The following is a 26,002-nucleotide window of genomic DNA, read 5'->3' as shown; positions in this document are numbered from 1 at the left end:
GGGCGACAGGTGGGCGGCTTAGGCCTCGCGGCCAATCCGCGACCCGGGACGAGGGGCGGGAGGGGTGGGGGGGAGGAGGCGACAGGTTTTCTGACGGCGATTGGCTGCGGGCGGCGCGGGCTCCGCCGGAGGGGGGGCGCGGAGTGGGCGAGGCCGGTGTGCGGCGGGCCAATGAGCGGGCGGGGGCGGTGCCGCGGGCGGGGGGAGGCGTGGGGCGCCGTCGGGGTCCGCGGCGCAGCGACCCTCAGCTGGGATGGCGGCGGCGGCGACGGCGGCGCGCAGCGCCTGGGGCGGGCGGCGGCGCGTGGCGCTGAGGGTGAGGCTCGGGGGATCTGAGGGGGGGGAGTCGCGGGCGGCCTGGCCCCGGGGCCCCGCGGGTGGGACGGTCCCGAGCGGGGGTAGCCGATGGTGCCGTGGCGGGGTTGGGTGGGTGCCGGGGGCGGTCGGGAACCCTGAGGAACAGGGCTGGTCTGTGCTTCCCCTCCCGTCCAGCTGCCGCGGAGAACCGGTGCCCCCTGGATCGCTTCAGCCGCCGCCTCCTTCTCCTCCTCCTCCTCGGTGGTGAGTGCCCGTCCCGCAGCGGCCGAAGGCTTCCCTCGGGTCCTTTCCGCCGGCTCGGCTCGGCTCAGCTCGGCTTGGCTCGGCTCAGCTCAGCTCGGCTCGGCTCCCCTCCCCTCCCCATGGCTTCGGGCTGGTATTTCTGGAACAAACGTTCGGGACTGCCGTCACTGGGCAGGGGGGGCCCGCGCTCAACGGGAGGGAAGGAAAAAAAAAAGTTCAATGTCAGGTTTGTTTGTCTCCGGAGGTGAGAAGTGCCCGCCCGGGCAGCTCCCGCCGCGGTGTAGCCGCTCGGGAGTCGCCTCACATGACAGCTTGCAGCGAGCCCGGCCTGGCTCAGCAGGTGCGCCTGAGGGCGGTGTGTTAGTTCAGTTAATCGCATCCAGATTTGTTTTTCCCATGTTTCTTAAGCAGCACACGTTGTGCTACGTAGACACCAATTTTTTTTTCCAATTCTTAGATTTCTTTTACTATGTGTAATACCTTTTCAGTGTCTCCCAGCCAGCACGGGTTCACGAGAGGATAGACCTGCTTAAGAAACTTAATTTCTTCTATGACAAGGTTACCCACCTAGTTGACCAAGGACAGCCAGTCGATGCGATCTTTTTGGATTTCAGTAAAGCTTTCGATGCTGTCTCTCACAGTATCCTCCTGGACAAAATGCCCAGCGTACAGCTGGATAAACACATAACGCAGTGGGTGAGCGATTGGCTGGTTGGTTGGGCTCAAAGGGTCATAGTAAATGGGGTTACATCAGGCTGGTGGCCAGTCACTAGTGGGGTTCCCCAGGGATCCATCTTAGTGCCAGTACTCTTTAATGTCTTTGTAAATTACTTGGGTGCAGGACTGGAAGGAATACTAATTAAGTCTGCTGATGACACAAGATTAGGAGGAGCTGTTGACACTCTCAAGGGCAGAGAGGCCCTGCAGAGAGATCTAGACAAATTAAAGAGCTGGGCAATCACCAACTATATGAAGTTTAAAAAGGGCAAGTGCCAGATTTTGCACCTGGGGTACGGCAACCCTGGATGTACATAATGACTGGGGAACGAGAGGCTGCAGAGCAGCCCTGCAGAGAGGGACCTGGGGGTTCTGGTCAACAGCAAGTTGAACATGAGCCAACAGTGTGCTCTGGCAGCCAAGAGGGCCAACCACGTCCTGGGGCGCATCAAGCCCTGCATTGCAGCTGGTTGAGGGAGGTGATTGTCCCGCTCTACTCTGTGCTGGTGCGGCCTCACCTCGAGTGCTGCGTGCAGTTTTGGGTGCCACGGTATATTAGGGATACAAAGCTGCTAGGGAGTGTTCAGAGGAGGGTCACGAAGTTGGTGAAGGGTTTAGAGGAGAAACCATATGAGGAGCAGCTAAAGTCACTTGTTTTGTTCAACCTGGAGAAGAGGAGACTGAGGGCAGACCTCATTGCGGTCTACAGCTTCCTCACAAGGGGAGGAGGAGGAGCAGGTGCTGGTCTTTTCTCTCTGGTGACCAATGATAGGACCCGAGGGAATGGCAGGAAGATGTGCCAGGGGAGGTTTAGGTTGGATATTAGGCAAAGGTTCTTCACCCAGAGGGTGGTGGAGCGCTGGAACAGGCTGCCCTGGGAGGTAGTCATGGCTCCAAGCCTGATGATATTCAAGAAGCACTATGGACAACATCCTCAGACACATGGTGTGAATTTTGGGGTTGTTCTATGCAGGGAAAGGAGTTGGGCTCAATGATCCTTGCTGTTCCCCTCCAACTCAGGACATTCTATGATTCTGTGATTCAGTAGGATCAGCAAAAGTGAATATAGAATATATGACTACTGATAATGTGCAAAAAAAGATTGTTTCAAGCTGTGTGGGCTGGCCTTATATAATCTATTTATGGCAGAGAGAGAGGATCTGATTTCCTTTGGGCAGTATCGAACAACTTTAACTGTTTAGTGCCTTTTTTGTTCTGATATCCATGGCTGTACATTCTCCAAGTTCTGAACAGCTAAATCACGATTCTCTAAATAGTCTGCTTTACTACAGTCCTTGTCTGCATAGCAGGCTCATTCTCTACAGAGAAAAGGTGGTGACCTTATGGACGAAGTGCGATCAATCTTAATTCAGCATTTCATGGCTTGCTAACTATTTTTTTTTTAATATGCAATTTTCTAGATATCCGTTTTAAGCAATTCAAAAAACCATAAATTCCATTGCACTCTAGTCATTGTGGGTCATAAAGCACTGGAGCTTGTAGGTTCACTGCATGTACGTGGCACTTGGGCTAATGGAGTGATTGATAGCAGTAGGAGTTCGTCATTCTTCAGTCCAGCACTAGAGACCTTTTCTGACAGTCAGGAGTCTCAGTCAAGGGACTAAGTGATATTTCCTGCACTTCTTTCCAGATTGTAGAGGGGAATATGTTTTCATAGGCACAGACTTCTGCCCTTCTTTCCCAAGTGTAATTCCAGCTACATAATCATCTGCAACTTTTTTTTTTTATTTACTCCTGCTGTTACCTCCCAAATCACTAGGTCTTGCTTATCCATTAACAGCCTTACTTCACACTTCTAATCCTAGCTTTCTCATCACCAAGCTTTCTCAGCTTGTCCCAAGTCTCATTGCTGTTGACTTTTTTCGTTCTCATTTACTTTTCACTGCCATTACTTGTCCAGGCAACAGCATTTATATTCTCAGTTCTTCCTCTGATCTTTTTTCCTTCATTACACCTTGGATAGCACCCCAATCCTCATTTCCCCATTAGAATTCCACACCCTAATTTCTTCACAGAGTTCCCTGATATATTTGGGTTTATATCCCAGTTCTGTTGATCTGTCACATTTCTGTTCAACAGCAGATCCGTTTCCCATTCCTCTTACCTGTTCTCCCCAAGCCACTGTTTTGTGGCATGATGAACTGGTTCTTGCTTTCTCCTAGTTCTCTCCTAGTATCAACTCCTAGTTTCTAGTTTCTTAATTTATATAGTCTCAGTCTATTTTCCTGCATGATACAGTTTTGTTGCCTATCCAGTGCTAGGTACAGCTTCTACCTCTGCTTTTCCTTCTGCCCTACATTTACCTGAACTCCTTTTTCCAAACTTTGCTTTTCTGTCCTCTGCATCTGAGTCGGAGAGTTCTGTTTTCCATGCTGCCTGCCAGGACAGTAACTGTGAACTCAGCAGATGCAGAGTCCTTGCTCTTAATTGCAGGACCAAGTGGGGAGCAGGGAAAGTCCAATTTTATGCCTGTAGCTATGAACTGAAGAGATGAACCTACTTAGTGCCTTGATGGGAAGGAAACACATACTACAGTGTGCACTGGGTACATGGAATTCTCACAAGGTGAATTGTGAACTGTTTCTTCAGAACATTTATGAATTGCAGTTTTTCAGTTTTCTAACTTGGTAAACATTGGGTGATTACATAGATTGAAATATTTCTGAACATATGCATAGGAATGTATTTTTTCTATAACTGTTTTTAGAAAGAATTTTGGCCATTTTGGTGTAAAGTGAGAGAAAAATGGGGCAGAGAGCATGAAAAAAATCAGCTGGGGTTAGCTGGGTTTTGCTGAAAATACTGGATCTAGACTGTAGTGGGCAGCATAGCGATAAATGATGAAGGCTTTCATGTAATAAGGCACACTGGTATTTAGGCACCTTGAGACAAAGATCACTCACTGTCCAGTGTTTTGTCCTCCACAGCCAACAACCAAACTCTTAATTGATGGGAAGTTTGTTGAGTCCAAAACTACTGAATGGATTGATATCCACAACCCGGTAAGTGAAATGGTCTCAGCTTCTGTATTAGTGACCACTGTGCAACAAGGCTCTGTGCCTCTGTTGAAGCATTTGGCAAAAGGGGAAAGTACATACTTTCTTGAGAAAGGTTTAGCCTTGGAGCTTAAGTTGGATTTAGCACTGTGTAATTGCTTCTTAATTTCCTTTTCACAAGAAATGTCGATCTTAGGAAAGTGGTAATCTCCTTTATGTCCCCTGTGTGGCAAAACCCTGATCTCCAGAAAGGAAGCTTAAACTCTGCTTACATTTATTTTTTGATCATAGTAAGGGTCTGTGATCAATATGTCTAATTTCTGAATGGTTTCTTTCATCCTGTGTGATTTGATGCCAGCTGTATGTGAAGTCCTGATAAAGACTGATTTCACTCTCAGGCCAAGGTAGAAAATCCTGACAGCTGAAGCTCTTCTCCTTTCAGAGAGCTTCTATCTATGAGCCATAATATTCATAGTGAATTTAGAGGTTGGTTGCTATGCAGTGCAAAATAATCTTAGATTAGTGGCACTTTTACTTGCCTGAGTCCTCCACCAAAGACAGACGGAAATGAGGTTGCACTCAGAATTCTGACCCTTCTGACCCCCTAGTAAGCATTGGGACAGCAGCTTCTAAAACTTTTCTGTGTAAAGCCCTATTTTGATTTGCTTTGTGGAAGCGATCAGAGCAGCGAGCCATGTTCATGAAGCTCATTTGGACTCTATGTGGCGACCAACGTTCTTGTTTAATTTTCTTTCTCTTGATTTGAGTCGTTTCTCTCTTAGTGATGTGCCTGATGTTTTTGTTGTGTCAAAGCAGACTTAATCTTTAAGAGTGCATTAGAAGGAGGTTAAACTGGCAAAGACAAGCTTTTAAAGTTAAAATACTCTAGAACTAAGGTTGCTTGTAAAAATCTTACTGTGGTCTACTGGTCTAGGTAAACTAACATCAGTGCCAATTGCACAGTCATGAACTGCTTTTTCCAAAGGAACTTTGCCTCATATAATGCACAAGAGGGACAGCAGATGAGCCAAGATGATGCAAAGGGAAAAGACCACAGTCCACAGAAACCTTTGCCTTATACTCTTTAGAAGCTTCGAGATAGACAAGTCACTTCAACTCCAACTTGGAAGTCAGCACTGCATTTACAGCATTTTGGGTGCCTAATTTGAGATGTGTAAAGTGCAGGTTTTCAGAGCTACCCCAGGCCTTTTGTGTGCACCAAGGAAGGAGTCTCTTGTGCTCTCCCCTCAGAAGTACAGCTCCTTGTAGAAGAAGGATATTAGGTGTGTGGTGTAAAAGGGCTGTTGAATGGTTGGCAGGGACAGATTGAAAAAACTGAGGTTTTATGCAGTTTGTTTTTTCCTTCAGGCCACAAATGAAGTGGTTGGCCGTGTACCAAAAGCCACAGCTAGTGAGATGGAGGCAGCTGTGGCTTCCTGCAAAAAGGCTTTTTGGAACTGGTCAGAAACATCTGTTTTGAGTCGCCAGCAAATTTTCCTGCGTTATCAACAACTCATCAAAGACAATCTGGTGAGACACCATGACTGTGTGTGATGGCTGTTGCTGAATGCATTGCAGTTTACTTTAGGAATTAAATGGAGAGCCTCAGGGTTTACAGAGTTCTTGATGGGGCGGTGTTGCCATGATTGAGGAGCCAACTGAGACACTTGTCATTGAGAGGTGTAGCAAATAGGGATAGAGAGGCAGTGCTTCATAGGAAATATTATTCCGCATTTGTCCCTTTACCAAAAGAACACAAGAACTTTCAGACTTAATGGACAATTTGCCAGTTGATAAAGGCAAGGGAGAGAAGTATGTTACTATGTCTTTGGATTTTCCTGATTGCTTTTTGATGTGTCTGTGATGTGACACCTGAAAGCTGCAGAGTACAAGCTAACCCATGGTTGTTTTTCCTAAAATGTCACCAGTGTGGCTTATTGGCTTTCTGTCTATGAGGAGCAAATCAGTCAGCATAGGCTTCTCCAGGTTCTGCTCAGACTGTTCATTGTGTTGTTCAACTCTGTTAAACTGTCTTATCCCTACACCCTATTTCACAGGCAGGTGCTTTTCTCATGTTCATAAACTTTGTGTTTTCCATTTTCAGAAAGAAATTTCAAAAATCATCACCTTTGAGCAAGGGAAGACCCTGGCTGATGCTGAGGGAGATGTGTTCCGAGGCCTCCGTAAGCTGCTGGCTCCTCCTGTTAAAAAAGGGGCTTTGAGAATCCATAGGAAGGGAGGAGGTCTCCTGAGCAACTAATTGTTCTGGGAGTCTCTACATGGAGCTCCCTTTATAGCCTCCTACTGAAAGAAAAGGGGCAATTGTAACTCTAACCTGAAAAGTTCCCTAAGACAGGGTTTCCTTAAATCACGTCCAAGTTGTTAGATCCTTCCTTTTCCTAGGAGTGACTACAGATTACTGTAAAGGGATACGAACATCTCACGTGTGCTCAGATGTCTAAAGTTGAGTCCCACCTGGGACAATACTCCTATACCTATGCTTCTTTTACCAGGGCTGTTCTGTCTGTGCTCCTATCACAATGACATATAATGCACTCAAGAGACAATCCATTCACAATGAACTCACAGTGCTTGGCAGAGCAAAGGGATTTTCTGGAGCACAATGAGGTTTAAGTTCTGGAGAAGGAGGCTGGAAGAAAGACTTGGGTCAAGGCAGTGGTGAGAAGGGAGTTCGGGGACTAATTGTTAATAGTGGCATATTGCCCTTTCTGCTGCAGAGGTGGTTGAACATGCTTGCAGTGTGACATCCCTCATACTGGGAGAGACCATGCCCTCCATCACTAAAGACATGGACACTTATACCTATCGTCTGCCTCTGGGTGTGTGTGCTGGAATTGCACCATTCAACTTCCCAGCCATGATTCCTCTTTGGATGTTCCCCATGGCTATGGTTTGTGGAAACACCTTCTTGATGAAACCATCTGAGCGTGTACCAGGAGCACTCATGTTCCTTGCCAAGCTGTTTCAGGATGCTGGTGCCCCCGATGGCACCCTGAATATCATCCATGGACAACATGAAGGTAATAATAGCCCTTCTTGAGACATGGCTGGAGTGTGTAAATGTTGTGTTGTATGTTCACTGGAGGTAACATTTGGAGATTCTGATACTGCTGCTGTTAGATAGGTTTGGACAGATGCTTCAGCCCTCTTGGTGGAGATGAAGGGAGGTGACTGGGAGATGATCTGCTATCTTACACCAAATCTTTACAGAGATAATGGTGGACGGAGATAATGGCGGGGGTCAGAGTTCCCAAGGCATATAAGTGCTCAAATTCTATTTCGCAACCTAAGCTCCAACTGAAATAAGGAGATAAATCATCTTGGATTCCCAAGGAAGCCTGAACAAGAATGAAATGCATCACTGAATATGCAGTGGATGCCAGTATTCTAGCTCCTAACATGATATTTTTTACAGCACACAAGTAGCTTCAGAACATGATACAAACAGACAACAGTAACTTCTCTTTGGCATCATTCAGGCACTCTGGGAGATGCCCAAAGCATGAAGAGATGGCAGAGAGCCAGGCATATGAGGACAGGGGCAGGAGTACACGTGCTGAGAAATTAGTGGAGAGATGCATAGACAGGCAGAGGGGGAACTTGGGTGTATGAAACACAGAGACAAGAATTTCAATAAGAAGAAAGATACGTAGATTTAGCACTGTGGGGATGGGAACAGAAGGAAGCCTTTGTGCACCACAGTTATAATGTATTATTTCCTATTTGAAGCTGTGAATTTCATTTGTGACCATCCGGATATCAGAGCAATCAGCTTTGTGGGATCTAATCAGGCTGGCGAGTACATCTATGAGAGAGGATCCCGGAATGGCAAGAGAGTCCAGGCCAACATGGTAATGCCTCTGAATGGAGCACACTTCAGAACGTAGACTGCCTCTGTCTCCTGTGAATGTTAAGAGAGACCATGGCACTGAGCATCAGAAGCTGACTTTGCTACTGATAGTTAAGTTTGTTACTGATGAGGCTGCTCTTCTTGCCAGCCTGTTGGTAGCAGAGACATAGCTATTATATGAAGATACTACCAGAGAACTAGAGAAGAAGTGGACTGGGGTGGTTAATAATGGGAGACTGTGTATGTGTTATCTTTCAGGGAGCCAAGAACCATGGTGTGGTGATGCCTGATGCCAATAAAGAGAACACCTTGAACCAGCTGGTTGGAGCTGCTTTCGGCGCAGCTGGCCAACGCTGCATGGCCCTGTCTACAGCAATTCTAGTGGGAGAAGCTCAGAAATGGCTGCCAGAGCTTGTGGACAGGGCCAAAAATCTACATGTAAATGCAGGTACAGACTGTGATAATTTCTTAAAAGGTGCTTCACTTCTGTACAGCTGTAGCTATTTACGTCAGTGTATCTGCCATACTAGACTGTTATTAATTCTAGGAGAATTATCTTTTTGTTATGTTCAATAAAGCCCTGCAAAGGGGAAAACTTTCCTTTCTGAGAAGAGTCTGTTGATGAATTTTGGTTTCCCAGTGATCTAAAATTATGCTTATGACTTCTGTTATTTGTTGATTAGGAGAGTTGCAGGCTATTACTCCTGTTTATTAATGTGCTGTGTCTCGGAAACATCAGGATTTTCAGATTTTTTACTGCCAGTGTAGTTATCTCCCTGATGCCTGTGAAGAGGAAGCTGTCAGGGCTAAAAACTTGGCATCTCTGCCTCTTCACAGGAGACCAGCCTGGAGCAGATCTAGGGCCTCTAATCAGTCCCCAAGCTAAGGAACGGGTTTGCCATCTGATTGAGAAAGGAGTGAAAGAAGGTGCCAGCCTTCTTCTGGATGGACGTACTATCAAAGTTAAGGGCTATGAAAATGGCAATTTTGTTGGGCCAACAATCCTTGCCAATGTCAAGGTAAGATGACCAAAACCAGTGCTTGGTAGTGTATTTTGCAGGGTCCATTGAAAAACGGGTTATCCACATCAGTCCGTGATCAATAATCATACCAGGTAGAAAGCCTATAAATGGCTCAGCCTTCCCTTGCACAATTCCAATGAAGTGTTCATTGTAATGCTGTTGTAGAGGTGATAAAAGGATTTGCAGTAGTGCAACATACTCTGAATGCAATTAATGATCTTAACTCAAATTGATTGCAGCCACTTAAAAGAAGATATGGGCAGTTTGCACTGTGTTAAACTAAATGTCCATTGAGCACAGCGTAATATCTGTAGTAATGGTCAGCAGCAGATGCTCAAGGAAGAGTATGATGAACAGCCAAACTTGCAAATTTCCTTCCTCGATTATAAGATCCTACAGTTTGTAATTTAAGGACTTGCAGAAACAGAAGTTAAATATTTGTGGAAATCTTCACAAAAATAATTTAGGATAAGGTACAAAAACTCGTCATTGAATATATTCACAAGTTCATTGAGTCAGCCTTTCAATATAATGCACAGTGTGCAACGGATGGACACTGATGTGGGGAAATATTCTTTACCAGGCACACATCCATGTGAGTTTCCAGACCTAAATTAATTCTTTTATGTTTATGCAATTAGCTGTTACGATTTCCTTTAATATTAAAGTATTCAATTCCTTGTGGGCCTTTTGGTGAGTGATTCCATGATAGCAAACCAATCTTGATAATTCTGCTATTGTACTCTATATTTGTAGAATTTTATTGATTTCATGCTATTATATAATTCAGGCTTTTAATTTACCTTAGAATTTTCTTGCCTTATTTTCATTAAATATCTTAAAATACTCCACTTTCCCGTGATGTGTCATAAAAATTGTTAGGTATTTAAAAGTAAAAGTTTCACTGAGATTTTGTGATTCTTAGTTTCCTTATACAGTGGTTAATAATATGGACAGCCATGTAAAACTTACAGCTTGTCAAATTAATGTTTTGTAAGTTGCTGTATTAGCTATTAGTGATTAAAGTACTCTCCGGCTGGTGTTTTTATATTTGTCAGATGTTGCTAATTATCAGACATAAATCCTGGACAGTGAGTTGGAAAGGATAGCAGGTTCTAGTCACTCTGTCAACAAGAACTGAAGCAAATTGTCCTGAATTAATCCCAATCTTAATCAGTCTTGGTCAGAGTAGACCTGTAAGTGAGGTTAGGCAGGTAGTGAAGGCAGAAAGTGCTCTGAGATGAAAAGCAGTGCCCTCTTCAGTGGACTAGATAGGTGGCAGGGAAATGGTGAAAAGGAAAGGAGGACTTGAAGTATGGCCTGTGGCAATGCAGTATGACGGGTGATCCTAGGAATATCCTGAGCATTAACAGCATGTGTGTTTATTATATCCTGTTTACTAGGACATTTTTATTATATCCCATTTATTATATCCTTATATACAAGCTGCTTTTTCTGCTGTTTGTCTTGGTAGCCAAACATGACTTGCTACAAGGAGGAAATCTTTGGGCCGGTGTTAGTGGTTCTGGAAGCAGACACTTTGGATGACGCCATTGAGATGGTGAACAGTAACCCCTATGGAAATGGAACTGCAATCTTTACCACCAACGGAGCCACAGCTCGGAAATATTCTCACTTAGTAGATGTGGGGCAGGTATGCTGAAGCTAGAATTGTTGCTATTAGTACTCACTGTTTCAGTGGGTAGCCATCCAGCTAGAGTGACTAATCACTGACTACTCAGCCAACAGTACCCAGCCTCAGATTTAAGGAAACAAAATGCAGTAGCTCTTGGAGAGTGCCCTGCAATTTGCTACTTCCTGTGATTAACTTGGCACCTTTCCTTTGGTTTAGGTGGGTGTCAATGTTCCAATCCCAGTACCTCTGCCCATGTTCTCTTTCACCGGCTCTCGTGCTTCTTTCAGAGGAGACACCAATTTCTATGGCAAGCAGGTAACTTACTGATTCAGAGTACTCTGTTGGGTTGAATTGTGATAAATCACATTATAAATGGCAGTGGGGAGATGGTCATCTGTGGTGGGCTGACGTTGGCTGGATTGCAGGTGGGCAACAGAGAGGAGAAAATATACCGAAAGGTTCATGGGTCGAGATAAGGACGGGGGAGATCACTCACTAATTACTGTCATGGGCAAAACAGACTCGACCTGGGGAAAATAATTTAATATATTGCCAATTAGAAGTCAGAGCAGGGTAATGAGTAATAAAACCAAATCTTAAAACACCTTCCCCCAACCCTGCCCTTTTTCCCAGGCTTAACTTCACTCCCAGTTTCCTACCTCCTCCCTGCCAGCACCGCAGGGAAGCCTCACACTTCAGGGGAGGACTCCTCACACTCTTCCTCTGCTCCATCATGGGTCCCTCTCACAGGGTGCAGTCCTTCAGGAACAGACTGCTGCAGCATGGGTCCCCCGCAGGGTCACAAGTCCTGCCAGCAAACCTGCTCCAGCATGGGCTTCTCTCTCTGTGGGTCCTGCCAGGAGCCTGCTCCAGCATGGGCTTCCCACAGGGTCACAGCCTCCTTTCAGCATCCACCTGCTCCAACGTGGGGCCCTCCATGGGCTGCAGGTGGATATCTGCTCCGCTGTGGACCTCCATGGGCTGTGGGAGAATCTCTGCTCTGGTGCCTGGAGCACCTCCTTCCCCTCCTTCTTCACTGACTTTGGTGTCTGCAGGGTTGTTTCTGTCACATATTCTCACTCTTCTCTCTGCTGCTCTGGTTCCGTCGCAGTTTCCCCCCCTGCCCCTTCTTCTTTACTATGTTATCCCAGAGGTGCTACCACTGTCGCTGATGGGCTGGACCTTGGCCAGTGGCAGGTCCGTCTTGGAGCTGGCTGGCACTGGCCCAGTCAGACATGGGGGAAGCTTCTAGAAGCTTCTAGAAGCTTCTCACAGAAGCCACCCCTGTAGCTCCCGTGCTACCAAAACCTGGCCATGTAAACCCAATACATCATCAGACCTCATTAGTAAGGAGACTTCTAATCCATCTCAACCAGGAAACTGAAGACCAGCCAGTAAGTACAGTCACCATAATGTTAAAATAGTCAGTTTCTTCTTTTATTTTTTCTTAAATATGCAAGAACAAGTCTGTTTTTCAGGAGATTTGAGAAGGGAGCAAGAACTAAGTAGCAACCTTTCTCACAGAACCAGAATCTTTGGGGAACTGGTAAAAGGAACAGACCGACAGGAATTGTTCCCGCAGAGGAAAACTCAGCCCTCTGTAGATAAAACTGACACACCAGTAGCGCAGACCTGAAGAATTCATAAGGCCAAACACCTGATCCTTGCGTTTCTCCTTTCCTCCAGGGAGTGCAGTTCTACACACAGGTGAAAACTATAATTTCTCAGTGGAAAGAGGAAGATGCCACCGTCACCAAGCCTGCTGTGGTTATGCCAACTATGGGAAACTAAATCAGCCTTTGCAGATGCTGTTCCTGGTGCCCTTCCCCTTCTATGCTGCACTTACGAACTTTGTCCTGTCATCATTTCCTTGGGAATGAATAGAAAGCTCCATTTTCTCAAGGACCTCTGTGTGCAGATCAGGCAGGCTCATGTAACACACGGTCTGGTTTTCTGTTGCTGTCAGTGGTTTTAGGCTAGCTGAACTCAATTTTTTTCCTACAACAGAGGAAACAACCTTATCTAATTGAAAGGGCAGACAGTGAGATTGGTCTTAATACATTTTTCTTTCCAGACCTGCTGAACTTGAACATTACTCTGGTTTTCACTTTGATATCTTTAGCCTTAGTTACTCACTCCCAGCTACATCCTGTAGCAGTTTTCTTTACCTCTTTATCTTACATCTTAAGATTTTGAGTTCACCTTACTCAAAGATGACGACTCATTTTAAGTGACATAACTGGGACACCTTGGGTGTCTCATCGAAGTGACTTTACATACAGTGAAGACAGTAAGTTTGGGAGTCGAAAATGTCAGTGTCATCTGTTGAGCAGTTTCCAAAACACTTGGGAAATAGCTTTCAAAGGATTTTTCATGAAAGCATATTTGTGTGCTTGTCTGAGGATGAAAAAAATACCTGTGTGGTACCGTGACCTTCACTGTGCCTCTGACGGCTTGAAAACTTCTGTTCCTGTTGTGCATGTGGCTTGTATTCTCCAGCTTGCTGTCAATTCCGTTACACCCAAAAGTTGTTTGGTGCCTTTTACTGAGCTAACAGATATGTGCCTACAGGTCCTGTAACATAATGAAACTGTGGAAGCAGAGAGAAGCATGTATATGTGTCTTAGTGTCACAGCATCATGTGGGTCTGGATGGAGGGGAGAGTAAGTGGACAGGTCAGTAGGAAGGAAGAACACATTTTTTTAATCCCAGAGCAGCCAGGCCTGCTCTGTTGGTCTGTTTTCCTGACTACAGCTGTATTTCTTATGTTGATTGATTGACTCCTTGTCACATTTGCTCAAACAGTCATGTTCTCTAGGGACTGCAGGTCCCATTACAAGAGAAGGGTAAGACTTGGTGTACCCTGTTTTTAAGAATCCATGCATTTGGAGCTGGAGAGCTCCAAATTTTTATTCCTGGTTTCTGGAAGATGATGCAGCCATAGGGAACTCATTCAAGCACCCATGGAAAATAGTATTATTCTAATAATTGTAACCATGACTTGTTCTAATTAAACAACCTGAATGTGAACACTTTGTATCCTGCCTTCTGGTAAAGATGCCTTGTAACTGGCAGTTATGTATTAGTGCCATTGCTGTGCATTCACTGATGTTTGTAGCTTGGTTTTTTCCTCTGCTATACCCTAGAGGGAAATTCTCACCACGCAATTTGATTACAAATTAAAACTGTGCTAATACAGTTCTGCAGAATATGACTGTTTCTTGGTAAGACATTATATAGGTGTGATGTTGACTTTATTCCCTTCTTTGCAGAGGCTGGTCTGTGACTCCTGTAACCCATGTATACAGCCTCCTTTTACAGTATTTCAGGGACCTCTGTTCTAATTTCTTCATACAGCATTTCAAGGAAAGCCTTGTTGCTGTTTCCACATACACATCATTTGGTCACAGAGACTCATAAACTTCACGTAAATTACTTCATTATAAACTGAAAATATATCTTCATCACATTATAGCAACACCTATGTACAGAGTTCTAACCACCAGTCCAAATCCTAGTGCATTGTACAGGGTCATCCAGGCTCCTGGCTTGGGAAAGAATAAAATCTTTACTTTAAGAAGGAGGAAAGTAACTGTATTTCAGATGGATTTCAAACGCATAGTCAAAGTAGCTGTGCAGCAGACAGGATTTGGAATTCACAGCTTTGCTCACAAGACAAATTCCAAAATGAAAAGTGCAGATGAGGCGGTAATTGCTGTGGCTGCTGTTCCTGCGAAGCATACAGCTGCCTTACTCTGTCTGTGGTGTTAACTTCTGAATACACGGATGGATTACTGCAGAAGAAGATGATGAATCTGATATTTTGGCCTGCTGTGTAATGAATATTAGGTCAGGAGAAGTATTTTCTGTGCTGCGAAGGTAAAATATTCTAGGTAAATCGCTATGAAGACATTGGCATTCATTCATGCACCTGGGAATGGAATGCTAATTAACAGCCTCTAATATTGTCTAGTCATTCAGTTTCAAACCACCTTAGTTTTCTTCCTAATCAGTATCGCTATTCTGAACTTTCTGTTGTCCTATTAAAACCCATTATATCTCTCCTTTAGAAATTCTAAAATCCAGGTTCCCTAATAACAAAAGCAGTGTTTATGAAGCTGACCTGCTCCATGAAGAATTTCGTAAGTATTCTCACCCTTTCTCCAGACCTGTTCTAGACACTTGTATAATCTTTTCATTTGTGCGCAAACATCTTTTCTGATTATCTGCATTTCCAACAGCATTTTTTAGACAGATGGTTTTAAATAATTGTACTAGAAATACGAATCTTTTATCTGCCTTTTTTAGTTAATGAAATGCCTTTTTTAGATCAAGTCCTTTTCAGTCAGCAGATGCTGACTGATCATGATGTACCTGCCTCATCTCACCCTGTTACTGCTTTCCACCTGTTTATTCTCATTTTTATTTCAACTTTCACTATAAAAATTAAGCTAAAGAATATATCTTCTATATTACACAAAAGTATAATCTAGGTATAAAGTATCTCATAATAAATTTCTTTAGACTCTATTGAAGTACAATTTTATAGTCAACCCTTTGACTCCTGTTATAAAATGTTTCTTGCCTAGAAGGCACTGCAGTCTAGATTCTCAAAGCTATTTGATACTCGTAAGTCCAAAAATTATGTTAAAATGGTTTAACCACCTTTGAGAATTGGGCCCTGTGACTTCCACCTCTGTTTTTTTTCCCTGTCTGTACAAAAAAGGGCTACAACTCACTCGAACTCCCATTTCTGGAGATGGCAGTCTGCCTCTCCAAAGGAGGTGTCTCTCATCTTCCCATATAAATCCCTCCAGGGCTCCTGCTTATGAACTTCATCTAGTCATTTGATGTCTGAGCATTACATTGTGTTTTATGTGCCTGACTGCCTCATGTCTGACATGATGGCACACCAGAACCCCTCCCTGCTTATTCCTCCAGGGTAAGCTGACATTGCTTGCCTTGGAGTGTTACAATCAGCTACAGAGCTGTATCTGAGTTGGTATCTGAAAATCAGGCGTATGAATCTTCCTCCTGGTCCATTCTCTCCAAGTGATTCTATACTGAATGCAACATCACCTTAACAGAATTTGCCTTTTAATCAAAACTCACTGTGCTAGCTGAAAATATGTCACCTTGTGTGATCATGGTCTTTCACAAGACAATCCTCCAAAAATAATAAAGCTGCTTTTCAGTGAGAGAAGGCTTTAAGGGGGACGAGATCAACTATTTTTTTCATGAGAGACGAGTCTAAATGCCTGCTGCCAGAAGAAAGATCATCATGACCAGAAATTTCAAAATACGTAAAAAATTCCTCTCCCTTGTCACACATATATTTCTTTGTGTATAGACATGCTAATATAGGCCTTCAGACAAACCTAAGTATTCTAAAGTGGGAGGGATGACAGACAATTGCATCCTCAGCCAGGACTGAGGAGACATTAGATAGTGTGGTATAATCTAGTATCTTACCCAATTTTGCTTTCTTCTTTAGTATCGTCAGGAGCTGGAGGTGAAGTAGCCAAAACTCTGGTGTATTTCCTGTGAGGAAGGCACAAGAGCAAAGTAACCCTCATCTAATGGTGATTTACACTCAGCCAGGTTTCTGATCCCACACCAAGCATTTTCTAAAACAAACAGCAACCAAGAAATGCCAGGGCACCTGAACTATTGCAGCACACTCTCCAAAATCAGCACTATGAATCAAACATGAGTTCAGTTCGCTATGGAATTCTGCATTTTGTGGCAAAACCATTACAAGGGAATGTGGAGAAACAAAAAAAAATATGTTTTTTAACAAACTGGGTTTAATCATATGTCAACTTAAAATGAAGTGTTTGTATTCCATTCCTCAAGCTTTCATACTCTACAGCTTTACGTGTGCTCTTGTATGGTGGCAAATACCGACAAAAGGAGTTAGATCCATACATAAACTGGAACGATAAAAGTTGATGGATGAATCATTTAGTTATACATTTCTTACTTCCACTGCAATAATCTTAACAAAATTTGCTAAAATTCCATTAATATAACTTTTGCTAACAAAATTTAAATTTAATTTTAAAAAAATTAAATAAACTCTTTTAACATAGAGAAGCTGATATTCCACCCTAAGCATTAGGCCTCCCCAGACTACACTAAACATCACAGCATTTTAGATTTCTCTTTGGTCCTTCCTATGCCCCAGTTCACAGTTTCTAACATACTTAATGGTGTTTGAACTTTGAATTTCCAGTGTAAGTCATATTTTAGGAATCTCTAAAGTCATACTCCCAAGTTTCTTATGCAGACAGCCATAGAGTAAGTATACTTTTAATAATCTAGTTGTGGATATTTTTGCTTTTTAATACCGGACGATTGTGTTATGGTACTCTTTTTTAAAGGAAATATATGTGGGGAGTGCGACTGTCACAATATACATTATTTATTTGTTTGGTGAAGATGGTTAGGGATTCATTAGTGACTAAAAATATCAAACACACTGCACTGAGCAAATTTAATTCTCCTCACTTCCCTCTTCCTTAGCATTACCAAAACTTACTTCCACTTACTTTTCTTCTGGTACTGCACACAAAGATGTAACAGTGTAGTCTGGTGCATGTCCAAAATCAGTATAGAGTATATCAACTTCTTCAAAAGGTTAAATCACCCTTTTCAAAAGGTTAAATCACCTTTTTCAAAAGGTTAAAGTATCTCACACCAAGCCACACAGCTGGCTAGATTCTTATGTTAGATTCAGAGTTTCTTGGAATCCCCTGACCCGGAGTTATCAGCCCAGATCCTGCAACAGGGAAAGTGCAGCATTCACCTCCAGAAGAAACAGAATATTACCATGGATTTGTGCCATTCATTTTGGCAAAAAGCAATCGCAGAACACGTTCTTTTTGTTCCCATGTCAACTCGCTGATATCCACCTTTTCAAACTGGATTTTTTCCCTGAAAAACACAGAAAAGATCAATGTAGTAGATTTCAAAGGCATACCTGTCATGGATTCTGTATGTGTAAAACAGGTTTTAAATACTACCTCTATATTGCTCTTGTTCAGCTATTTATAGCATGTAAATTAAAAAAATAAATGTAAGCACACGGTGCTGTCTTTCTGACTTCTAAATCTATAGCTCTCTAAACTCAGTAGAATAAAACCAGTGATTTCTGTTACACGTGTAGTGGTTATAAATACTGGGAGGGGGAGGAATAGTACTAACGTGTATTAGTTTCAAGTACGTTGTCCTACCCTTGCTTCTCATGTTCATACATAAAAGGGTCAATACATATAACCAATTTTCATTCTCAGTTCCAGTCTCCCCCTTCTCTTGGTGCAAGGAGAAGCTTCCTTAGATCCCAATAACTATTTTCACCTCTGATTTTGTCATGAAGTGTTTCTGCTGTATCATTTTTGAGATAACCTGAACCTAACAAACCATTCCGACTGATTGCGTGTCGCCAAGTTATTCAATAGCCAACGCATACTAAGCAAACACTTCATCTGGGAGTAGGATAACGTTGATCTCTCACCAAGGATCTATGCAAACTTCACCTATGAGGGACCTTAACTCTATGGCTTAAGACCCAAATGCCTGGACACTGCTGGTTTGTAGGCATAGATTTCTAGCAGGAGGTTGGAGACCTGTAATCCTGGCCACTGTGGCACGTGTAGCCCTAATATAAACTAAGATGCATCCTAATACAAATTCTGAGATACTCACAAATCTCAGATTTTGTTTCATTCACTGTAAAGTGTAATCCTGTCAACCAGTACTGTACTGCATGTGATCCCGGTTTTGATATGGCAGTGCCTGTTTCATGTAATGGCTTGATTTTTAGATTATTATGAAGCTTGAGGAAAACAGCATTTGAAAGCACAATGCAAAGCAGGGGCTTCTGACATATGGAAAACAGTTGAAAATAGACTGGATTTGCCTTCTACTGGATGTTACTGTGAAAGTGATCAGCAACATAGTAAAGAGCTGTTAGCATCTTAATTGTAATTTTTAGGCTTCAGTGTTGTTAGCTCACCGGAGTGAGTAAAAAGCAAAAGAGCAATGCTGGAAGAGCAAAGCCTATAAAACCAAAAAGCTTAAAGAAGCAACAATAACTATTAAAAGGAAACTGTAGAAGCATATCTATATTGTAAGATCCATACAAAATTCCACAGCAGGTGGCAGAATATGCAAATAACTCTTTCAAGTTTAATCGATAGAAATAATGACTGAAATGATAGCCTAGTTGAAATTAGGTGCCCACAAAGTCATTACTAACTGATAGAGTTTTACACCTATCATACAGTTATTCTTCCTACAGAAGCCTCCACAAGCCTTCAAAATCTAGACAATATTATCACGCTAAGGGTTTTTTCAGGTATGCTAGGAAGATAGACACTAGTTTTTGATGTTTCAATACCAGTAGCATTTCTCTGCTTCCTCTAGGTCTCTGTACACACTATTTGTGCTATTTATGTTGCTTTTGAATGTTTTGATTTGGGGAAATTCTTCCTTCCCTGCACATGCCTCCATCATTTTTCTGTAATAAGCAGTTTGGGCCTTTTTCTTATAATGCTTTCTACTGGATATGATTTCCTGCTTCACATGTTCCAGAGCATCTAGGAAGAACCTTTCCACCTCAGTCCTCTCATTTAAGATATTCCGGGCTAGCTTCTTCACTCGGTTCATCTCCCGATCCTTCATTTCTAGTAGTTGCTGCAGTTTCTTGATCTCCACCATGCTTGCCTGGTTTTCTATCAGTGCCTGATGCTGTGTTTTCTGAGTCTCTCTCACAGATTCTCTGGTCCTGCAACATAAGGCTGTCTCCAGCTTTTCCACTTTATGCTGCAGCTCTCTAATCTGTGCTTTCTGGCGATTGATCTGTAGGATCTTTCTTTGAATCAAACCCTCATGGGTTTCCTAAAAGATGAGAAGAAATTATCTGGGCTTTTATTTCATTTGCACCAAATCTGAAGTTTTTTTTTCCCCAACACTGACAATGTAGTAAACATGCTGGCACTTTCACATTGGAGAGTGAATAATTCCCTGGGATCAGGTTTTTGTTTACAAGAGAGGCCAGATAAAGAAGGCTTGGTATGTAGTATACGTTACAGAAAGACCTATTCTTTATGGGCCAGCATAGGAAACCCTTCCTTCTTTCTCCTCCATAATTAAGATAGAATGAGGGATCTTCTTCAGACAACTCCGAGTTCAGTAACTGCAGAGGCATCTGACCAGGGAGAGGTTAGTCTCAGTAAATTTACATCTGTATCCAGATGTACCCCTTCCTGGAGAGGAATGAAACAGAATTAAAACCAGAGCAGACACCTTCTCCTGTAACAGAAGAGTTTTGTCCTCTTCTAACTTCTGTTTGATTTTCTGCAATTCCATTGTCTCTTTCAGCTGGTAAGCAAATGCACAGTGAAGACGAACATTCTCCTTAAACACCTCTCTCCCAGTGATGTTCAGCTGCCTGGACAGAGGGAAGCAAAATCCAAGAGATTTAAGCACAAACTTTCTTGCTTCTTTACTATTAAAATCAATATTTCAGTGTCCTAATTTCAGAGCTAAGCTGTAAAATTCTTACAGGTCTGTACCAAGTTTTCATAGCTTTGCTTCTAGCCCTACATCTGGGCTGGGTGAATGAAGAAAACAGTGGTACCACTGTGATAATATTACCTCCAGTTCTCCCCTGGAACCAGCATGAGTCTTACAGTTTAAATGTAAGTGCTGACATCATCTTGACATTTAAAAAATAAAAACAGCCTAGGTCATCACTCATTTTGCCCTTCAAAGCCCACGTAGTAACATGGGCAACTTGTTATGTAGAACACAGTGCTAAAATGGTTTTGTAAAGTAGAAAACAGGAAAAGCAAGTGTTTCTTACAGAACAGCCTCATGCTGGGCAGCCTCTGCCATCATTATCTGCTTTCTCTCAACATCACCTTCCAGTCTTTCCTGAAAGGAAGAAAAGCCTGTTTAGATTTTGCATGAGACCTGTGGCACCAAAGCTAAAAATCTGAAGTGTAAATTCTAAAATCACACCCACAGTTTTCAGCTTACCCAACTTCTTGCTAGAGAAAGAATGAACCCCCAAGGACACTGAAATTCGTGATGGAAGTGCAGAATATGGCCCTTCTGTGATCCTGACATCCCATGTTTTTCCTTTTCCTAGGTAGGCTAGGAAAGCTCTGCCTAGCCTCCAACTCATTCATCACACTTGTATTGACACGGGGAACTGCAAAATGCTCAGTAAAGGGCTGTGAAAACTATATAAACCAGATTAGTCAGTGGAAGAAATCATGTTGTTCTAACAAAAGTTTCTTCAACTGCCTGTCAGTCTTTACCTTTTCTTGAAGAAACCTCCTCTCCATTCTCGCAACCACTTCCTGATGTCTCCTGTTTGAGATCTCCATACTCTCTTTTAACTACGATAAAAAATAAAATTTATTTAATGATGATGTTTTATTTCAGCTGTATAACTAAAAGTTTGGATGTAGTCTTCAAGAAGGAATTCGGTAGTCTTTCCTGCACCACCTACAGTCTTCATCAGATTTTTACACTACCTATAAAATTCACTTAACATTGTCACATGTATTATTGCTTTGCTTCCCCTTCATAGTTCACCTATGCCCATATTTTCACATCACTGACAGTCATTCGCACACACTCAGCCACTCCGTTTAATGTTCAATTTTAGAAAAACTGCTTTATTTTGTCTATTCATTCAGTCATCAAGATCATTGAAAGTCCAACACCTCAAGTGTTCTTTGAAAAATACCTAACTCATATTTAATTTAAATTTAATTTAAAAGCAGCTATATATTAATAACCCAAATGCTGTTGACCAATCATTTGTCTCCATGGAAAGTATTTGGTGCTGTTCTAAGCTCCTTCTTGTGGTTAAAAAAAATTCCTGTAGAGCTGAGTCAGCAAGGCACTTGAATTGCTCAAGGCACTGTTTTCATGTCATCGGTCAGATGGGATACTTTTTTGTCGCAGCTGAAATGTTTTACAGGAAATACTACTATTTGATATTTGTATGATAGCTCCAAAGTATCTCTGATTAGGTCATGTTCTGTATAAGCGCTTAGTGAAAGACATTAGACCATTTATTTTCTAAATGGCTTATGAGGTTGAAAAGATGATACAATATTAGCATTGATATCCTAACTGAGCTGACTACTGAGAAATCAGACTTGTACTGCTTACAGCCAATTGCTAGCTCCTCCACACGTTTCTTTAAAGTGTGTACTAGATGCTCTAGTCCATCCATAGATATGTTTGATTGATTCCATGTCACTGTAAAAAAACAAAACCAACCCTCCAGTGCTGGATCATTACAGAAGTGAGTTCTGGCTATAGAACTTGCATTTGATCAGCCTAGTGCTTTTCCTCACTCTCCATAAACAAAGCAGTCCAGTAGATCGGCCATGTCTGTTCTCCTCCATTCCCAAACTCTATGCTGCCATGCAGACAGAAAAGTTGCTTTTCAAATACATACTGCAAATGTATATTTATGACAAACTTAGATCTTCCAGCTCTTTTTCCATAGCTGCTTTCTCCCTGTGGAACTCCTTTATTAATTTCAGTTCTAATTGAATTTGGCCAATTTCTCCAACTTTTTCCTGAAATTTCTCTTCCAATTCTTTTATTTGTTGGGTATAACAATCTGCCTGCAGATCAGAAATTCTCAATAAGAAAGCAAAATGAGAGAAACCAATCACTGAATACTGTAACATAAAACACAGAGCACACAGACTGAATGTCTGAACTTGTACCGAGCTGCAGTGTTCTAAAAAACACAAGGAATTAATCTTTAGAAGAAATGCTGCAAACTCAGGAAAAGTTACCCTCCAGTAAAATAGCAAGTCTAGAAATGAAGAGTAACTTTAAAGCAATGATACAAATATCATTGTATTTGGTTTGCATGGCCAGGTTTTGGTAGCAGCAGGGCTACAGGGGTGGCTTCTGTGAGAAGCTTCTAGAAGCTTCCCCCATGTCTGACTGGGCCAGTGCCAGCCAGCTCCAAGACGGACCTGCCACTGGCCAAGGTCCAGCCCATCAGTGACAGTGGTAGCACCTCTGGGATAACATAGTAAAGAAGAAGGGGCAGGGGGGGAAACTGCGACGGAACCAGAGCAGCAGAGAGAAGAGTGAGAATATGTGACAGAAACAACCCTGCAGACACCAAAGTCAGTGAAGAAGGAGGGGAAGGAGGTGCTCCAGGCACCAGAGCAGAGATTCTCCCACAGCCCATGGAGGTCCACAGCGGAGCAGATATCCACCTGCAGCCCATGGAGGGCCCCACGTTGGAGCAGGTGGATGCTGAAAGGAGGCTGTGACCCTGTGGGAAGCCCATGCTGGAGCAGGCTCCTGGCAGGACCCACAGAGAGAGAAGCCCATGCTGGAGCAGGTTTGCTGGCAGGACTTGTGACCCTGCGGGGGACCCATGCTGCAGCAGTCTGTTCCTGAAGGGCTGCACCCTGTGGAACGGACCCACGCTGGGGCAGTTCGTGAAAAACTGCAGCCCATGGGAAGGACCCATGTTGGAGAAGTTTGTGGAGGACTGTCTCCTGTGGGAGGGACCCCATGCTGGAGCAGGGGAAGAGGGTGAGGAGTCCTCCCCCTGAGGAGGAAGGAGCATCAGAGACCGTATGTGATGAATGGACCACAGCCCCCATTCCCTGTCTCCCTGTGCCACAAGAGGGGAGGAGATAGAGAAATTGGGAGTGAAGTTAAGCCTGGGAGAAGATGGGAGGGGTGGGGGAAAGTAATAATTTTCTCAGTTCTCTTTAAGAATTCTCAGTTCAACAGTAACAAATGAAGGAGAACTATAAAAGAATTCAAAGTAGTTATTATCACAGTAAAAATGAAACATGTTTTTGCTGTGCCTCTGACCTCACCGTTAGCCAGCTGGTTCCTAATACTATTTCAGATACTATAAAATATTCCTACTACTATCTGAATAATACTACAGAGTCATGGGATAACTACCACATCACCATTTTTTTAAAGTTCTTTCTTCATGCAATATTTTTTCATCAAAACCTGTAATGGTTAACTGCCCTAGCTTGTTCCTCATACTAATATCAGAAATACTTTTCAGCCTGCTCAGAAGATCCACTGTTTTGAGGACAATGAGAAAAGTTCATTCACCAGCTGCTGCTTCTCTTCCTGTGCTTGCTGCTTCAAATCAATCAGCTCCTGCTTCAGTTTCTCAGTCTGTGAAAAAAGAAATCAAGAAACAATAACTGCAATAACTGGGGCGGGGGGGTAAGGGGGGGTTGGAGTTTCCTTGCTGTGTTCTTCTCTTCAGATTTAATTATGAGAAGACACACAAAGAGGGGAAAGATCCTTCATTTGCAGTGTTCAGGCCAATTACACCATGTTTAAAACTGCTTTGTACTAAGCATAGGAAATAATGAAAGTTTAAACTATAAAAACCCACATGTATTAGACACAAACAGATCTGTGACTCGACTGAAGAATTAAAACTATGTGGACAGAGGTTTTTCTTCCCCACTGTTTTGGATAGTGGTGCAGTGTTAGTGAAGCAGTTTAGAAAAGGAGGAAAAAAAGAGAGAAAAACAGGCAGCTGGAAAAAGGTCTGAGTAAGATCTTCTATACTGGATAGGCTGAAAGAAAACAGTTATATACCTATATAACTGCTGGTGGGATGTGAGCAAGGAAAATTGTCTCCTACCATTTGACCTCATCAATGTCCTGGGGATCAGAGCTTTGTATGCTCTTATACAATAAATACGATGTTAAGATAATTTTAGTTTAGTTTCCATTTTCAGCTTCTTTTTCTAACTGAAAAAGGGGTTTGCTTGGTACTTGGATCCAGAAGAGTAGCAACAGGACTGAAGTAATCTGCGATATAGGAAATGGAAGCTACAGCGTAGGGCTTTTTATTCTTCATTGTGTTCTAGGTAGAGTCCAGCTCTGTTTTCTCTACAGCCTTCTCCAGGTAGCTAAAACTGTTGTAAGGGGCCTCAGGCAAGAATGCACTCAAGGACATAATGTTCACAAGCATGATTGGGACATCCGGGAGGGATGCAAACAACCTAGCAGCAGGAAACAAAACAAAAGGAACCAAAATCATCTCCATCAAGGTAGGAGTCAGAACACCAGTTGAAATGCAACACACTGTGACAAGACTACCCGATCGGCCAACTCACGACCATATGTGGAAGAACTCAAAGTTCATGGAAAGGACACAAAAAACCTGAACACAGTTCAACAAACTACTAGAGACCACCTGATAGCGCTTCAGGGGCTCCCAAGGGTCTTAAAACACATGGGTAATTAAGATGCAAGTATTACATAAATTCATTCTATTTCTTGGAACTAATTATAACTATTCCGGGAAATCTAATGCATATGTATATAACTGAGCAATATAAGCTTTGTCTATCGCGACTTGCGGTATGCACGCTAGGAGGAATTATCCCCCGTGCATCCGGCGCCGTAATAAAGAATGCCTGCTTCTTAACACTGCCTTGGTGTTACGGAGGTTTATTCCCGATTTCGGTGACAAAAGCAGCTCATTCCCCCTCAGCTTTCTCTCCTTTCAACCTAAACAAACGCTTCAGCCTCGTCTTGTGCGTCACGTGCTGAAGCCCCCGGCCGTTTGGGTGACACCCCCCCCCCCCATCGCCCCTTCCCCTTGTGCTGAGTGGGAGCAAAGCTGGACGCCGTGCTGCCGGGGCGGCGGGGCAGGACCCGCCGCTCGGTGTTGTGCAGAACGGGAAGCTGTGTGGGGAGGCCGGGGGGGGGGGAGGGGGGCTCGCCCGCCCGCCTGCGCGCACACCTCCTCCGCCTCCTCCCGGCCCTGCTTCGTGAGGAAGGCCGCCACGGCCGCCGCCTCCCTCTCGGCGCGCTGCTGCCGCCACAGCAGCTCCGCGTTCCTCCTGGCTAGCCGGCGGGCGGCTTCCCGGTACTCAGCCCGGCACGCCTCGGTCGCCGCCAGCCGAGCTTCCCGGAGTGCCGCGTCGGCATCGCCCCGCTCCTCCTCAGCCACCGGGGCCGACGGCGGCCGACAGGAGCGGGAGGTGCCGCCACAGCACAACGACCGGCACCCGCCCGCCATGGACCCCGCGACGGCGGAGGCCCCGCCCCGGTTACCGGGGGGCCGCGGACGAGAAGCGCACGGCGTCCCGTTCCCATGGAAACCGGGCGGCGCCGTTTCCCC

At 43.7% G+C, this 26,002-nt stretch overlaps 2 protein-coding genes across 7 annotated transcripts; one reads left to right on the top strand and one right to left on the bottom strand.

Moving 5' to 3' along the window:
• The first annotated feature begins 185 nt into the window (after positions 1-185).
• Positions 186-14,022, top strand: ALDH6A1 (aldehyde dehydrogenase 6 family member A1). 2 transcript variants are annotated; one of them, XM_064460358.1, is made up of 12 exons: positions 186-316; positions 493-561; positions 4,227-4,301; positions 5,664-5,825; positions 6,400-6,478; positions 7,034-7,336; positions 8,046-8,167; positions 8,425-8,614; positions 9,004-9,185; positions 10,663-10,842; positions 11,041-11,139; positions 12,511-14,022. In XM_064460358.1, exons 1-12 carry the CDS (start codon positions 254-256, stop codon positions 12,613-12,615), a joined length of 1,629 nt encoding a protein of 542 aa, XP_064316428.1. In that variant the 5' UTR covers positions 186-253; the 3' UTR covers positions 12,616-14,022. The 2 variants fall into 2 exon arrangements, with proteins under 2 accessions (XP_064316428.1, XP_064316429.1); XM_064460359.1 differs by lacking the exons at positions 186-316; positions 493-561 and adding an exon at positions 3,733-3,864.
• Positions 12,730-25,996, bottom strand: BBOF1 (basal body orientation factor 1). Of its 5 annotated transcripts, none has more exons than XM_064460360.1 (9): positions 25,622-25,996; positions 23,965-24,030; positions 21,153-21,233; positions 20,693-20,763; positions 20,134-20,278; positions 19,226-19,725; positions 17,656-17,760; positions 16,297-16,365; positions 12,730-14,695 (listed from the first exon to the last, which is right to left on the bottom strand). In XM_064460360.1, the coding sequence occupies exons 1-9, from the start codon at positions 25,898-25,900 to the stop codon at positions 14,575-14,577; spliced, it is 1,437 nt and encodes a 478-aa protein (XP_064316430.1). In that variant the 5' UTR covers positions 25,901-25,996; the 3' UTR covers positions 12,730-14,574. The 5 variants fall into 5 exon arrangements, 2 of the variants coding, with proteins under 2 accessions (XP_064316430.1, XP_064316431.1); XM_064460361.1 differs by having other exon boundaries at positions 12,730-14,655; XR_010374420.1 differs by having other exon boundaries at positions 14,572-14,655; positions 16,297-16,757.
• Positions 25,997-26,002: the final 6 nt, after the last annotated feature.

This window comes from Phalacrocorax carbo, chromosome 9 (genome assembly GCF_963921805.1).
Source record: "Phalacrocorax carbo chromosome 9, bPhaCar2.1, whole genome shotgun sequence".
NCBI lineage: Eukaryota > Metazoa > Chordata > Aves > Suliformes > Phalacrocoracidae > Phalacrocorax > Phalacrocorax carbo.
This window is presented reverse-complemented; position numbering and strand designations above follow the sequence as displayed.

Coding starts and splice junctions, on each gene's coding strand:
- BBOF1 (XM_064460360.1), bottom strand. CDS start 25,900: ATGGCGGGCGGGTGCCGGTCGTTGTGCTGTGGCGGCACCTCCCGCTCC. Junction 21,234..23,964: donor AGGAAGAGAAGCAGCAGCTG/GTGAATGAACTT, acceptor TTTTTATCGTAG/TTAAAAGAGAGTATGGAGAT. Junction 14,696..16,296: donor AAAGAAGAAAGCAAAATTGG/GTAAGATACTAG, acceptor TTACCTTCGCAG/CACAGAAAATACTTCTCCTG.
- ALDH6A1 (XM_064460358.1), top strand. CDS start 254: ATGGCGGCGGCGGCGACGGCGGCGCGCAGCGCCTGGGGCGGGCGGCGG. Junction 6,479..7,033: donor AGATGTGTTCCGAGGCCTCC/GTAAGCTGCTGG, acceptor TTTCTGCTGCAG/AGGTGGTTGAACATGCTTGC. Junction 8,168..8,424: donor AGAGAGTCCAGGCCAACATG/GTAATGCCTCTG, acceptor GTTATCTTTCAG/GGAGCCAAGAACCATGGTGT.